The sequence below is a fragment of the Anguilla rostrata genome, chromosome 19, assembly GCF_018555375.3.
Source record: "Anguilla rostrata isolate EN2019 chromosome 19, ASM1855537v3, whole genome shotgun sequence".
In the NCBI taxonomy this organism is placed as follows: Eukaryota; Metazoa; Chordata; class Actinopteri; order Anguilliformes; family Anguillidae; genus Anguilla; species Anguilla rostrata.
In genome coordinates this window covers 2,216,319-2,232,210 of record NC_057951.1, presented here as the reverse complement: position 1 = coordinate 2,232,210, position 15,892 = coordinate 2,216,319, and the positions used below count along the sequence as shown (strand labels likewise).

At 45.5% G+C, this 15,892-nt stretch overlaps 3 protein-coding genes and 1 long non-coding RNA gene across 18 annotated transcripts in view; 1 reads left to right on the top strand and 3 right to left on the bottom strand.

The window, feature by feature from the left end:
- LOC135245741 (uncharacterized) overlaps nt 1–15,892 on the top strand; it is a 165,426-nt gene that overhangs the window by 8,021 nt on the left and 141,513 nt on the right. The gene's annotated exons all lie outside the window — the stretch shown is intronic.
- The window catches only part of LOC135245711 (NLR family CARD domain-containing protein 3-like), a 93,979-nt gene that overhangs the window by 7,592 nt on the left and 70,495 nt on the right, over nt 1–15,892 (bottom strand). The gene's annotated exons all lie outside the window — the stretch shown is intronic.
- LOC135245732 (uncharacterized) lies at nt 3,446–6,422 on the bottom strand. Its single transcript, XM_064319034.1, has 4 exons — nt 6,266–6,422; nt 5,652–5,871; nt 4,150–4,287; nt 3,446–3,744 (listed from the first exon to the last, which is right to left on the bottom strand). The coding sequence occupies exons 1-4, from the start codon at nt 6,356–6,358 to the stop codon at nt 3,461–3,463; spliced, it is 735 nt and encodes a 244-aa protein (XP_064175104.1). The 5' UTR covers nt 6,359–6,422; the 3' UTR covers nt 3,446–3,460.
- LOC135246021 (uncharacterized) overlaps nt 6,757–15,892 on the bottom strand; it is a 9,278-nt gene continuing 142 nt past the window's right edge. The window contains exons 2-6 of the mRNA XM_064319513.1: nt 15,739–15,784; nt 9,753–10,055; nt 7,876–8,127; nt 7,016–7,078; nt 6,757–6,866 (exon numbers count right to left, since the gene is read on the bottom strand). Of these exons, the coding sequence (XP_064175583.1) occupies nt 6,757–6,866; nt 7,016–7,078; nt 7,876–8,127; nt 9,753–10,055; nt 15,739–15,784 (774 nt within the window). The remainder of the gene's footprint in view (nt 6,867–7,015; nt 7,079–7,875; nt 8,128–9,752; nt 10,056–15,738; nt 15,785–15,892) is intronic.

Here is a 15,892-nt window from a genome sequence, read left to right as displayed (position 1 = left end):
TATGGCCCAATGTGTGAATACCAGCCAAAACGTGAGGCTATCATGTTCATTAGCACTCTGGCACCACCTTCAGAGTCTGGGGTTAAAACACTATTGTTTGTGAAGCAGAATTTCATTTTGAGGATTTTATCAGTTATAGTGCACCTATGAGATCAATTTACGTAATCTTCTGTATATTGTGTCTCGGATCATAGATTCATGTTTCATGAATATAGGCCTAATGTCTGGGTGGTATTAAAATGCAATAAGAGCAATACTACTAATGTAATTAGTGTTTAACATACAACCTTCAGTTTAATACTTTGTGTAGGATTATGCATACCACATTTTGCTCAGAAGTGTATCTTTTATCATTTCATATTTGGAGCATTCTAGCATGACCATATATTTGGATTGGGCCAACTCTGGTTTAGGGCAAGAATCATGATGCCATGTAGGTGCCAATGTAAATTCTGTGTTTCATCACAGAAAGTCACACCATTTTGCAAGTTCATACTATGCCATGGCTTTTTTCCCCACACACAGCAAGTTTATACATTTTTATAAGTTATTCAAGACCATATGCACAACATGTTGTATACCAAACCTTCAATATGGAATACTGTGCGGACCCAAATAGCAAGTTTGTTATTTTTGAGGAGTGGGATCTATGGGCAATGGTCTCGTGCCTCTAGGTCAAACAGGACAGGATTGTTTACCACTTTGATTGTTTAGTGTTTTTCTATTGGGTGACATAGCTCAGTAGGTAAGAGCATTTGTCTGGCAGTCGGAGGGTTGCCGGTTCGATCTCCTGCCCTGGGCTTTGAAGTGTCCCTGAGCAAGACACCTAACCCTAATTGCTCCCAACGAGCAAGTCGGAGCAATCAAAATAAGCCATAGCCATCGCCCTAATAAGCCATCTACCACTGCGAAAAGTTTATTAAAAGGCAAAATTTCCCAAACACAGAAAGAGAAATAATAAAACCAGAAATTGCTACCAAAATATAATATGAAGAATAAAAATGACATTTTTTAAAAAACAAAAGCCATTAAATTACCCAGGTTCATGTTTTTGGTATAAAGAGTGCAATCCTAATGTTATCTGTAATAGGGCTATTCAACTGGCAGCCTGGGCATCAAATGCAACCTACCACTGATGCACTCTTGGGCCTCCAAAATAAAGCCTTTTTATAAGGCATCTACTGTTATCACACATGTACAATAAAATCTTATTCATACACAGTTTTAAAAGTACATGTTAATGAGACAAATACTACACATGTACATGTCAGCAGAGCTTGAGGCACTGGAAATTAATTAATTATGATTACAATAAGGCAGCATTAACCCAACAATCGAATCACAGACAAAACGTAAAGGAAAAGAGAGAGAACTCACCCCCTCACCCCCCCCTCAGGAGCAGAGAACTCACCACCCTGAGGAACAGAGGACTCACCCCCTCAGGAGCAGAGGACTCACCACCCTGAGGAACAGAGGACTAACCCCCACCATCACAGACAAAACGTAAAAGGAAGCAGAGAGACTCACACCCTGAGGACAGAGCTCACCCCCCCTCAGGAGCAGAGAACTCACCACCCTGAGGAACAGATAAATAATCCCCACCCCCCTCAGGAACACAGAACTCAACCCCACCCCCACTCCCCACCCCCTCCTCCGCCCTCAATATGAGAGAACTCACCCCCCCTTCAGGAAAAAAGCCTTCTTCTCCTCTTGTGGGTCTGCGGTCTGTGTGGCCCAGCAGGACTCCAGCTGTAGGCTCATGTTGTAGGCCAGGCTGTTCTCACAGTGCAGGGTCACCTGGATGTACAGCTGCTCTGCAGAAGGGAGCTCCACAGGGCCAGTGTAGTTGTATGCGTAAGATGAGTCACTGTACAAGGCCATGCTGATCTCCAGGAGGCGGGACGAATTCACCTGCACCACACTGTGAGAGGTAACCCTGCAGAGGAGCAGAGCAGAACACACAGCAAACACATCATCCGTGTCCACATCCACTAGATTTCCTAGAAAAGCACATTTGTTTTTTTTAAATAGCAATGTGCTAAAAAATAAACCACAGTACCAGCACATGAAATGTATGACCAACAATGTGTGATGGAATAACAGACAAACAAACAGGCTGGATTATGACACACCAATAAAGAACCGCACATGCAAATTAGATTAGCCCTTATGCTACCACAAGAACTAGGAATGCTAGTTTGATTGAAGTCCTCATGTTTCTGTACAGTGTTCATGCATAACTATGAAAATGTCTAGTTAGACCAGGCTTCATGCTGCTGGATGCTGATTGGAGCTGATGGAGAGGAGGTTCCACAGTCAACCAGGTCCCTCCTGGAGGACTGTGCTGGCTGGAGCCACGTAGCCGTTCCTCAACCCCAGGTCCTGTTGAATCTAATGAGCAGAAGCAGGGTTCCACACTCCAAGGTCCGTTAATCAAATGGCAGAGTGTTACACACCAAGGCATTACACACTCATAATACCCAGTGTGATGTGTTACACACACACAGGCATTACACACTCATAAAAACCAGTGTGATGTGTTACACACCAAGGCATTACACACTCTCAATACCCAGTGTGATGTGTTACACACACAAGGCATTACACACTCATAATACACAGTGTGATGTGTTACACAAGGCATTACACGCTCATAATACCCAGTGTGATGTGTTACACACAAGGCATTACACGCTCATAATACTCAGTGTGATGTATTACACACTGCTAAGCAGGAAAGGTACTTAGTGAGGACCTTGGGACAGGCAAAGGTAGTGAGGGGTGCTAAATAGAGAGATGGGACAGGTAGAGGTAGTGAGGGGTGCTGAATGGAGAGATGGGACAGGTAGAGGTAGTGAGGGGTGCTGAATGGAGAGATGGGACAGGTAGAGGTAGTGAGGGGTGCTGAATGGAGAGATGGGACAGGTAGAGGTAGTGAGGGGTGCTGAATGGAGAGATGGGACAGGTAGAGGTAGTGAGGGGTGCTGAATGAGAGATGGGACAGGTAGAGGTAGTGAGGGGTGCTGAATGGAGAGATGGGACAGGTAGAGGTAGTGAGGGGTGCTGAATGGAGAGATGGGACAGGTAGAGGTAGTGAGGGGTGCTGAATGGAGAGATGGGACAGGTAGAGGTAGTGAGGGGTGCTGAATGGAGAGATGGGACAGGTAGAGGTAGTGAGGGGTGCAAAGAATGGAGAGATGGGACAGGTCAGAGGGTAGTGAGGGGTGCTGAATGGAGAGATGGGACAGGTAGAGGTAGTGAGGGGTGCTGAATGGAGAGATGGGACAGGTAGAGGTAGTGAGGTGTTGAATGGAGAGATGGCAGGTAGAGGAGTGAGGGGTGCTGAATGGAGAGATGGGACAGGTAGAGGTAGTGAGGGGTGCTGAATGGAGAGGTCTGCTAGAGTAAAGGGTGTTATCATTGTCTGAAGGGAGGAAGAAGCAGTAGCACTTGCAGCTTGCTATGCCAGGTTTAGTGAATCAGTTTTGTGATGGTGTGCATTCCCAGAATGCACCAGCTGTGTACATGACCTGGATCTGGTGCCGGTACTCACAAGCGTTTGGCCTCCACACTGGGAGGGGGCGCCAGTTATCCTGTAATAATAAAACTTGTCCGTCTCGTTGATGGAGCAGCGACCATCATTGAGGACAACAGTCACATTCCCGCCAAAGTAGTGGATGAGGAAAGGCTTGGAGATGCCCCCAGATACATGGTCCTTCAGGCATAGCGTGAACATCCCCTTCTCTGTTAAGACATGATGTTCTTTAGTCGCATTATGTAGACAGTTTTGATTAGCCTTTGGTTCATTACTTACAAAAGTGCATGAAATGCTAGGCTATGCCAATGCTGCCATTTTACAAGTAATACAGAAACAGACACAGCAAACCACAAAGGGTGTGTGTATGTGTGTAAGAGCAGCAGGCGCGCGTGTGTGTGTGTGTGTGAGTTTGTGTGAGTAGTGTGTGCGTGTGTAAGAGCAGCATTATAGTCTCTCACACACACCATTATACTCTGTATGAGAGTATAATGGTGTGTGTGTATGTGTGTGAGTTTGTGTGTGTGTGTGTGTGTGTGTGTGTGTGTGTGTGTGTGTGTGTGTGTGTGTGTGTGTGTGTGTGTGTGTGAGTGTGTGTGTGTGTGCATGTATACCGTGGCAGGCAGGGCTGAGGATGGGGCTCAGGCTGTAGTACCCCGGCTCACACACGCAGGTGAATGAGTCCAGGGTGTTGATGCAGACGGAGTTGGAGCTGCACTTGTTCAGGGCGGGGGAGTCACACTCATCTGGGTCTGTGGGTTACACAGTATACTGTCAGTCACACAGAGAACACAAGTACGCAGTATACTGCTGCTCCACTCAGTCACACAGAGAACACAAGTACACAGTATACTGCTGCTCCACTCAGTCACTCAGAGAACACAAGTACACTGCTGCTTAGGGGTGGGCGATATGGCAAAAATATCATATCACAATATTTTTCAGGAATGTTCACGATCCACGATATGATCACGATTCTTTTTCATGTTGGTTTTTAAGACTATTTTGCAAGTTAATGAACAGTGCAATCAAACTAATATCCCTATTTAAGAAAATATTGCCCTTCAAGGAAACAAAACCTAAGGGCAGAGCAACTGATAGAATGTGCAGTTTCAGTGTAGCTCGATACTTCCGATCTCTCTGGAAAGGCAGATTGTGGAGACATTTTAATCGTTCACAATCTAATATCGTCATACCGTCCACCCCTACTGCTGCTCCACTCAGTCACACAGAGAACACAGTATGTGAATGCTGGGCGTTGCTATAGCCTCTGGACACCAGACTCACTGTCATGAGGTGAGAGAAGACCTCGTCTCCCACAGTTTTTACTGAGCCTGGGATACCCTGCATTCCCCTCAATGTGGCAATGACTCCCTCCTCAGGAGAAACCAGCTGAGCCTCCTCAGCATGACTGGATTGTTATATGGCAGCAGTGTTTAGGAGTTCCTCACCATTATATAGAAGAAGATGATATACTTTATTGAACCCCATGGGGTAATTTGTCCTCTGCATTTGACCCATCCTTAGTTACCTAGGATCAGTGGGCAGCTGCCTCTCTGTGCTGCGCCTGGGGACCAACTCCAGTTCTGAGGCCTTGGTCAAGGGCACCTGCAGGAGCGCACCTAACATGCATGTCTTTGAGTGTGGGAGGAAACCGGAGTACCCGGAGTAAACCCACGCGAACACGGGAGAACTCAACTCGCACAGAAAGCCCAACCGAGATTCAACCCACGACCTTCCTGCTGTGGCGAGCGCTAACACTTGCTGTGAGCGCATGCTAACCACTATGCCACCGTGCCCGCCCTACAACAATGTTGCATCGCATGAGCTGTCTGTCTATCTGTCCATCTGTCTCTCATTTACATTTCAGGCATTTCACAGACACTCTACAACCTTGAACCAACAGCCTTGGAGCAAAATGTTATACTGCACTGCACCAACCTTACACACACACAAATGCATGTACATGAATGCGCACAAGCATGCATGCCGACACTGCACACAACACCACAACACACACAGTCTCAAGGGTTTTATTTCACTGGGAACAGAACAGCCAATATTCCTCTGTCAGCTACCCATCACACACAAATCCCCCAGCATGTCTCGCACCTACCGTCCCAGTAGATGCTGTCGTCTGTGACGGTGATGTGGGCGTGGCCGAGAGAGATAATATGCTGCAGCTGCTCCTCAGGGCGGAGGATCACTACCCCATCCTGGCTGGAAACATCAAAGCTTTCAAAAGTGATCTTGGTTTTTGTTTTCCTCTCGCTGTCTTCAAACGAGATCAGCTGCACCTCCGCTTTTGGCCAGAACTTACTCAGTAAGTTCTGCAGCTGGTAAAAAGGAAATGGAAACCAAAAAGAAAACTGTAAAGCTGGTCTATCATGCACAGTTGGCACAGGCTGACTGCAGGTGCCCAGGTGACTAACAGAGGCCTGTCCCAAGTGAAGAAGTGAGAGGAGGATAGTCTCGCTTGTACAAACCACAGCAGGGGTGCACAAGGGCCCGTCCATTTCAGGATATTAGGCAAACTTTAGCCCGATCAAATCTTAATCTGAGATTTGTAAAAACATCAGCAGTGATTATCAAAAGTGATTGTTTTCAATTTTGTTGAAGGTGATAAAAGTTCAACTAAAATAATGCTGTGAAAACATGTACTACAAAACGCTATAAACAGAACGGTGTGATAAGCGGCAATGACTGCTAGGACCCGGGAACAGGACCCACCTTGCTTTTAATAATGCCCTCCAGCAGGACTCGAGCTTCTGCCCTCGGATCCTCCAGCGATGGCGGCATTGTCCATGGCACAACAAGGAACATTTCATGGCTGGGGAGATGAACCTGCAGTCCTACAGTTGGGGGGTTAGGGGCACAAACACTGATGTAAAAATGTGTCTGAATGAAAGCTTTCTGCAACCAGCCCATGTTACCAGCCTTCAGGACACAGACCTATCGTGGGCCTGACCAGAGTCCGTGGTTATGAATAAATGTCAAATTTTTGCACCTGTGTATGCAACCACATACGCAAGCCTTTAATAAGATAATTCAGGCCAACTTCAAAAAGAGGCGGTCTGTCAGTACCAGCCTGCTTTAACACTGATCGAGTCAGTACCAGCCCGCTTTAACACTGACCGAGTCAGTACCAGCCTGCTTTATCACTGACCAGGAGTTGTTTGCCTGCTTAACAACTGCTGTAGCAGGATGTCATACCAGCCGCTTTAACACTGCCAGAACATTCCTCTTGCATGCAAGTAGAGCACAGACTGTGTTCGTCTGCGAGCCTCGCACTCTGAGCACACCTCCAGGGCATCGTTGGGGCACTGCCAGGCTCCTCGGCGGCAAGAGAGCAAGTGGGCTCCACGCCGCCACCCTCGCGCTCTGGCACACCTCCAGGATCAAAGGGAGCCAGCCCACCCCAGAGCACCTGCCGCCTCCCGCTTCGACCTCTGCCTACAATCGAGATGCACAAACACTCACCAGACCTGTGGCCCCAGGCATAACGAGTCCTTCTGCAACGGAGTCCCAACACTTCACCAGAGCCTTCCAAAATAGACATTCATCTGGCTACCCAAACTTGGAGTTGGTTATGCTACAAGCTGGTGTGCAAAGAGAACGGTGTGGGTGGAATTTGACGGTGCCTCACCGAAGACAAAGGGCACGTGGAAAGACCAAAATATTTTTCCAACCAACAACAAAATTTGGAGAAATGGAGAAAAAGTGCAAGCTCAACAAAATGTTCAGTTTTCATCTAGAACAGTTCATGAGCAATAAACATTTTACATTATTTATTTAAACATACATTGCGCCAAATTCCAAAAATATTTGAGACAAGCATTAATGAGTTTGAAATAGACAATTCTTCTGTTCTTCTGTGAGACTGACAATTTGACATCTCTCTCCAATAAGTCGACAAGTGTTTGATCAATAGATAATTAAGCCCACCACAGAAGTGCATTCACCCACAAGTGTAGGTTTTCCACCCATTCAACCTACTGATGTGGTGTGGCTATCTGTCACACCACTATTTGTCATTTGCACCTCAAAGCAGAGGAAGTCAGCTGGACCATAATTATCACCTGTCAAATCACTGGATTCAGATGATCATCCTTTTCATAAAGTTGACTGTTTGTAGCCCATTTTTAACAGACCTCTCCCCCTTACAGCCAGGTCCCTCCCCCACACAGCCAGGCCTCTACCCCACACAGCCCGACCCCTCCCCAAAACAGCAAGGCCTTTCCCCCAAACACCATGGCCCCTCCTCAAAACAGCAGGCTCTTTCCCCAAACAGCCAGGCCTCACACCAGGCTCCCAATACAAACCCCCCCATATTGGCCCACCTGTTTTTGTCTGGATGGTGCTAACGCTCATGACCGTGCTGTCCCCACACAGGGCCTCCACCCTGCAGCTGTACTGGTGGCAGGGAAGCAGGCCTGTCACCGTGTGCCAGGTGAGGAGCGTGGAGCTCTGGAGCTCCCCCTGGTGGTACACCTTAAAGCTGGAGATGGAGGAGATGTTCTGCACAGACCAGCTCACCGTATAGTTGCGGGAGCCAAAGGAGGACTGGTGTAGGTTTATGATTTCAGAGTTTGCTAGGGGACAAAAAATAAACAAAATTCTTTCATCAGGCAAAGCTTTCAAACAGTAGTATCCAAGACAATATTAGCATTCCCCTGTTAGATGTGTTGGAAGTGATGAAGTCGATTCACTGTTCAAAATTAGAGGAGAGATTGGCACACAAACTCTTAATCCAGCACATCCCATCATGTGCCAGGTCATGCGCCAGGGACACACTTAACAAAATCACATGATTTCCTTTGGCAGGAGCTTGGTAATCCTGCACTGACAGCAACATCTAGTGAAAAATCCAAGAAACCTACAAGTACATTAAGTAAGTTGACAGGAAAACCATACAGGTTTTTTCCACTAGCCTCTACCCTGGGGCTAGATAAAAGTATGCATCAATGTAGGACTGCACCATACATCTAACTGCAGTTTTTAAAGCGTATTAAGACTAACTGCGGGATTGTAGTGTATAGGCGTCTTTATTTAAACTGTTCGCTCCGGCATTATTTACTCAGTAAGTGCTGAATGTGCTGTGGTATCTGCAGCTTCCCATGCCGGGTTACCCAGTCTCTGGACCGAACATTTAAGCATTCTATAGGCATATGTGACAGCCTTGCCGTGTGGAGATATTGCTAAGCAAGGAAGCAAGCCTGTCTGTGAGTAAGTCAAACCTATGCTGATTTGGAATCAGGAGATGAATCATCAAAATGTGTGTATTTAAAATATGTTGCAAACCACCACTCCAATCCCGCACAGTTCAGTTAAGCTGTGCAATTGTTGTGAATGATGGACTTGTGTGTTATCTTTCTTTTCCACGGGAGCAACATAGAGAGATTTTACTTTAGTTCACTTACACTACAAGCCAAACGGTATTAGGCTACCTGTGGTTTAAAAAAAACGCATCGATAAGATTTCAGTCAATTTAACAATTTTACTCCTCTGCCTCCAGAAAGATTAGACAGACCTCCAATAATTTCTTTAACTGTAATTAAAGCCAAAGGAGGTTATTTTGAGAAAAGTTGTTTTCAAAGTTGTTTTAAGTAAAACTTGTGTTATCGTAGGTAGAAATTGAAAAATGTCTGTACTTTGGTTCGTTATTCAATAAATGTCAATAAATTAACTGAATTCCTCCCTACCTAAAGTTTCTTCTAAAAATTATTTTTTAAACCCACAGATGGCCTAATACTTTTGGCCTGAACTGTATTGTACACCACACAACCAATACATGGCCAAAAGTATGTGGACACCTGACATTCAACATCTTATCCAAAATAATTGATGTTAATATGGAGTTGGCCCACCCTTTGTTGCTATAACAACTTCCACTCTTCTGGGAAGATACCAGAGCACTGCTGCAGGGATTTGCACTGATTGGGCCATTAGGTCTGGCTCACAGTTGGCTTTCCAATCCCAAAGGTGTTGGATGGACTTGCAGTCAGGTTTCTGTGCAGGCCAGTCAAGTTCATCCACACCATTCTCAAACCGTTGGGAAAGCATAGAATCATCCAGAATGTGATTGTATGCTGTAGCATTAAGATTTGCCATCACTGGGCCTAGCCCAAACCATGAAGAACAGTCCCAGAACAAGGGGTGTCCAGATACTTTTGGTCATATGGTGTGGGTGCCAGACACAGGCGCTCTGTAGCTATACCAGAGTTTCCATCGCTGAGGACCATCCTGCTGAGGCGGGACTGGCCCATAGACTGGCACACCACCTGAAGCCCCAGCTGCACCCTGCTACAGGGAGGCAAGCTGCCCACGGTGAACACCGGGCTGCCCAGCGTGTGTCTGAAGCTCCTCTCCTCCAGGACGTGGCCAGAGCCGTCCACGTGGAAGACCGTGAGCAGGAAGGCGGTGAGGCCCGAGGCGGGGTCGCTCGGGGGGCAGTCCCATCCCACGGTCACGCTGTTGCTGTCCCAAGCGGTCACCCTGAAGTTCCTGGGCACGTCAGGATCTGGGCATTCACACAGGGAACTTAACACGGCACTCTGAGCACGCACCAGCACAGCCAAGCTTTACAATGTGATCATACACACAAACAGGCTAACCCATGAGCCTATGCATGTTCGGCTACAGTAATTGCACAATGCTAATGAACCTGCTGGTGCTCATATGGCAATAGGGCAGTTCACAGAAGTGTGCTACTTATCAGACCTCCAAAAGAAGGGAGTCAGCAAATTAGATAGATACAGTGCTCAGTAGCAAAATACCCTACTGGATCAGCATTATGTGAACCTTAGGTTCTCCATAATACAATGTGATCAAGTTTTGTATCGTTACAGTAGAAACCTGATAACATGGGAAACAAGTTGGTGTCTTTGGTGGTGGGGTGCTGACTAAAGATCTTGATACAAATGGGTCAGTGGCCAGCCAGATACCAAGGTTAACCCGGTGTGATAAGCTTACAGAGATAGCACAAGCAGGATCATTGATCTGTACTGTTTGGTCCTGATTGTGTCTTTATTTCATGACTTGGTGTTTTGTTTTGATCTTTTTGTATAAATGGGGAAAGGTGCAATGGTTCAGGGAGACTCGTCAAAACTCGTCTCCTGCGCATATGCTAATGTGTATAGCCATTTCACCACTCACATTTTGCACCATTATTATTATTACTGAACACATTGAACAATAAACTGCATTCATTTTAACCTGCCATTCTTCGTTGACTCTTACCACTGTACACCTAGCAGTTTAAGGTCCTAACATACACATAGAACTGAGGATATCAGCACCTCGTAGTTACTGGCCTATACACTAGTGTTGTAACAGTTCATACTCAATTGTATTTATGCAGGCTACACAAGCCAGAGACATGTCTGCCTCTACCAAGTTTTAGACAGCGATCAGTATAGAGGCACACTACTGGGGGAAAGCAGTTTCGTCTGGCCATGCATAACTGTTAGCAACAGAGGAAAGTTGAAAACGCTATTTTGGAGTCAGATAATCAAGATTACATGAAATTAATCCCATTCCAGCAAGACTACACACGTTCCTTCACCACTCCGATACTTCCACTGTTTGGTTTGCGGACGGGTTTCTTACAGATGGTGACCTCCACATGCCGTTTGGAGTATCTGAGGGGTTTCTTACATGAATCTACTGGTGCTCACATATACCTGCTGGTGCACATATATACCTGCTGGTGCACATCTGAATCTGCTGGTTCACATATGAATCTAAAGGCTCTCTTACGAATCTACTGGTGCTCATATGAATCTAAAGCCGCGTTTCCACCGCAGGAACTATACCCCGGAACTAGGAACCTTTTGAGGAACTCAGTGCGTTTCCACCGCAGGAACTAGGGTCTAAATTTAGTTCTGGGGGCTTTGTTTTACCCCCCAAAACGTTCCTGCTCGGGGGGTAGTACTTTCCGAAAGTACAGGAACCTTTTGGGTGGAGCTTGCAGCGCTGAACATTTCTGATTGGTCGAGTACTCGTAGCATTTGTGTTGTATTTATTTTCCGCCATTACCCGCCATGTTTGAAAATATGCAGCGGCAAACCAATTTATTTTCATAATAACTTCAAATCAAACTTGTATGTTATGCGGCGCAGTAGCCTACTTTTGGTTATAGCCTGTCAATGTCTTGGAATTATAAGGTGTGCTCTTCTGTTCTTTTCTTGCTTTAGTATTCGTTTTATAAAATGCTAAGCATTCGTGCTGGGACAGCATATTACGTAGGCTACCAAAACATTCAAACGAATTAATTCGGTTGCTGAATATTTTCTTCCGGATTTTCTTTGTTAGCCCGTTGTAATTGACTCAAAACGTTTGATACAGAATCAGAATCAGAATCAGAATCAGGTTTTATTGCCAAGTAGGTTTACACATACGAGGAATTTGTTTTGGTCAGGTGGTGCATAACAGTGAACATAAAATAAGATAAATAAAATGAAATAAACATAGTGCAATAAAAACATAACAGACATAAAATAACATAAACATAGTGCAAACGGTAAACAGTAAACAATAAACAATAGTGCAAGGGGATAAAGTGTTATAAGTACAGGTGCTGTCTGTTTGGTGTCCGTGGGGGTCAGGATAACAGTACAGTATCAGTGGGGGTCCCGGGCCTTGTTGATGAGGCCAGCTGCAGTCGGGAAAAAACTGTTCTTGTGTCGTGAGGTTTTGGTCCTGATGGACCGCAGCCTCCTGCCGGAGGGGAGTGTTTGAAAGAGTTTGTGTCCAGGGTGGGAGGGTCGGCCACAATCTTTCCTGCCCGCCTCAGGGCCCTGGAGGTGTGCAGGTCCTGGAGGGATGGCAGATTGCAGCCAATCACCCTCTCAGCAGCGCAAATGATACGCTGCAGTCTGCCCTTGTCCTTGGCAGTGGCAGCAGCGTACCAGATGGTGATGGAGGAGGTGAGGATGGACTCAATGATGGCAGTGTAGAAGTGCACCATCATTGTCATTGGCAGGTTGAACTTCTTCAGCTGCCGCAGGAAGTACATCCTCTGCTGAGCCTTCTTGGTGAGGGAGGTGATGTTCAGCTCCCACTTGAGGTCCTGGGTGATGATGGTGCCCAGGAAGCAGAAGGACTCCACAGTGTCGACTGGGGAGTCATGCAGGGTGATGGGGGCGGGTGGGGCTGCGTTCCTTCTGAAGTCCAATTCACTTAATTGACTCAAAACGTTTGATACAGTTATGTGAGGTATGCGGTAGTTCTGCATAATTTAAATTGGTGATACAGTACAAGCAAACTGGAAATTACCTTCCGCACTTTTTATCCGGGTAAAATAACAGGTTAATTCTAGTAATCTTCCCTTTAGCTTTTTCAGACTGCCGTAATTTTACTCAATTTTAGTGCCATTTTTTCAATTCCACGAAAAGACCAGGAAGACTATGGACTCATTTATGGTGCATGGTTCGCATCTGGAGGGCACACTTCGCTGCTCGGCTAGCAGTAACTTCGAAGGAAAGCAAACGGTGGCTGTACCACTACTAATTTACATTTTCACGCAAGTCCGAGTTTTCGTTCTATTCTTGTCATTTTGCGATTAGCCTATATGGAATTGACGACCAGAAAGTAATAAAACAGCAAATTGTTTACAACGTGTGCATGTTTTCTGCTGTTAATGAATGTGTTTGAGAGGATATATGAAAATCAATAAATACAAAAGTAACCATATATAGTCATTGTTGGTAACCCGTTGTATATAAGTGGAATAAACCCCTCCGGGCTGTCCCGGTTATTAGAAAATAACGTAGGCTACTTCGGTGGTAGTATGGGGTTACAGAAGAAATCATATGACAGATGGACCGACGACAACGTCAGTGAGCCAATTTGCCTAATCTTCGCGGTACTTTAGACCCCGGTGGAAACGCAGACAACCATTGGCTGAAGGAACCTTTTAGTTCCTGGTAAAGTAGTTCCTGGGACTGAAAGTTCCGGGTAATTTTGGTGGAAACGCGGCTTAATGGTGCTCATATGAATCTAAAGGTGCTCATATGAATCTACTGTGCAAATGTACAGTACTCGGAAGTGGCTATGGATAACAGTGCTGCCCATAATGCACATAATGTAGAAAGCACAAGATACTAATAACAATGGCTATTTAGCAGGGAGAATTAAGTGAACAAAATGTCAGGGTTTTGAACACAGTCTAACGTCATACACGTTAGTGTCACTTAGGATGTAGGGGAGAGTCGGTATAAACGTAAGGCATAAATATAACACGGTAATTATATTTTTGTTCACTGCTGCTACAGTCGTCATTTGAGGATTGTATACGCGCAATTCAATCCTATACCGAATGATTCATGGAAAAGAAACAGCATTTATCACATGCATTTATTATAAGCACACACCAGATTAGTCTGTATAGTAGGCTTTTGCTATTTGGTTTTGTGTTGTTTTAAATTGGAATTTATTTGAGGCTAATTGCTGTAGTTGTGTCTCTCCTGTCAGCATCTATTTCCTCGTTTACCAAATAGGGAAATGGACAATTATTGAAATGACTGAATTATTCAAATAAACAATTATTGTTTAACATTTTCATGTGGGGAAAAATTATTTCTTTCGAGGCATCTTTGAGAGAGACCAGCAAAGACGTGCTCAGACGAGAGACACCAGCTACAAGCAAGCGAGGGGAACGTGAAACCTGACACCATGATAGGTTGAATAAAAATAGGTATTAATTATTCAACGGTTTTTACTGACAGAGGTCAAAGTGTGCAATGATTTTAAAATGCAGGTTTTTGTGACGGTCAGGTGCGAATGTCTCGCCCTCTCCTCTGACGTGCGTTTGAGCTGCTGTTTGTAGCCCTTTGTAATTTCATTGGAGCAAATTTCATCCCGCTGTCTGTGGTTGTTGCTGTTTCAATGCCATTAAAATCCTTTTTGCTCAAATATACTGGCTTGTGCAAACTTATTTTCAATTTATCCTCAATAGCACTGTATCCTACAGTGTGAATATAGTTTATTCCACTGATAATGTTTGGTGGTTGAGGGTTCAGTTGCTAAATAGCCTGCCAGAGGAGAGACCGACACATTCGCACATCCGCATTCCGTATCAGCACCTGGCTATTGTCAGGCAGTGGGGGTGTGAAGACAAGCCAAACTCCAGTAAACAGTCCTAAAAAAGTTTTAGTCATTCAGTCAGACCTAGGCTGCATTCACACCAGATCAGGCAATGCGGCACCTTCCCGCAGGGCTGTGCGGAGGTGTGGGCGTGTCACTACATGGCCCATTTGCGTGATGTCATGTGGTGAACTTTACCCCCCCCCCCTCCATTTCCTGTCTGCTAACTCAAACAAATGGAAACAAACCGAAGGAAGCCTCTTGCTATCGTTATTTTGCAGCATAGATTGCAAGCCAGACGTCGAAGCTGGGTACACAAAATAAACCAAGCGAGGACACAACTGGGAGAGTATCATTGTTTGGTCCATGAACTCCATAGTGCTAGGTACAATAAACTAGCATGCAAGAACTGCTAAATAGCGAGTCTTTTTTATACAGCTTAATTCCGAAGTTCAGAATTAATATTTAGCTAGTAACTATTGTTTTGGTACTTGTCCCATTACCCGGCACTGTCAAATCATGATGACGATCATAAAATCTAATCTTAGGAAATGAATTCCGTCAGTAATTCACCTGACAGTTGCTCAGTAAACAGCGGAATGCTACATGGTAATTTAAACAACTTATGTGATTGGCCACCGCAGCGTGACGTCGGGTTGCGGTGGTCAGAGCCTATGAGCTAGATTTTTGTAACAAAGTGTGATATGCAGATACAGGTGCGCATTCCTTCAGCCACAGTCATGGGGCCCCCTAAACTGGCTCCGCACCCCCTGTCCTAATACTCAAGCTCTGCCACTGGGCAGTGGTCAAGTAAAGCAATGTGTTTCACGTGTGCAATTATTTGAAAGGGTAATGAATCTCTTATTGCCTATATTACAAAAACACGATACTTCAGAAATACAAATGTTGGAACTGATCCAGCTGTGTACTTTATTTCAAGAAAATAGTTTTGCAACATAGCCTTTTGTTTCATAATATGCATGAAGGTTGTTGTGGGAAGTAACGGAAGTAATAAAAACACGGTCTTTTAAATGTTAAATGACCACATATTCACGTAAAAACCCATAGAAACATTTTGTATGTTCTATTTGCTCAAAGATTTGCAAGAATGATCTTACCGGTGAGCGCGGTGAGGCACAGGACTGTGGGGGGGGCAGATGCACTCTTACCGGTCAGCACGGTGAGGCACACAACCGGGGGGGGGGGGGGGGTGCTGGGGGGGGGGGGCGGGGGCAGACGCACTCTTACCGGTCAGCGCGGTGAGGCACAGGA

Excerpts from the sequence above, each read along its gene's own strand:
- LOC135245732 (XM_064319034.1), bottom strand. The coding sequence starts at position 6,358 with ATGTTCCTTGTTGTGCCATGGACAATGCCGCCATCGCTGGAGGATCCG. Across the intron at positions 4,288-5,651 it reads CGACAGCATCTACTGGGACG|ACCCAGATGAGTGTGACTCC; the intron begins GTAGGTGCGAGA and ends TGTAACCCACAG. Across the intron at positions 3,745-4,149 it reads CCTCAGCCCTGCCTGCCACG|AGAAGGGGATGTTCACGCTA; the intron begins GTATACATGCAC and ends ATGTCTTAACAG.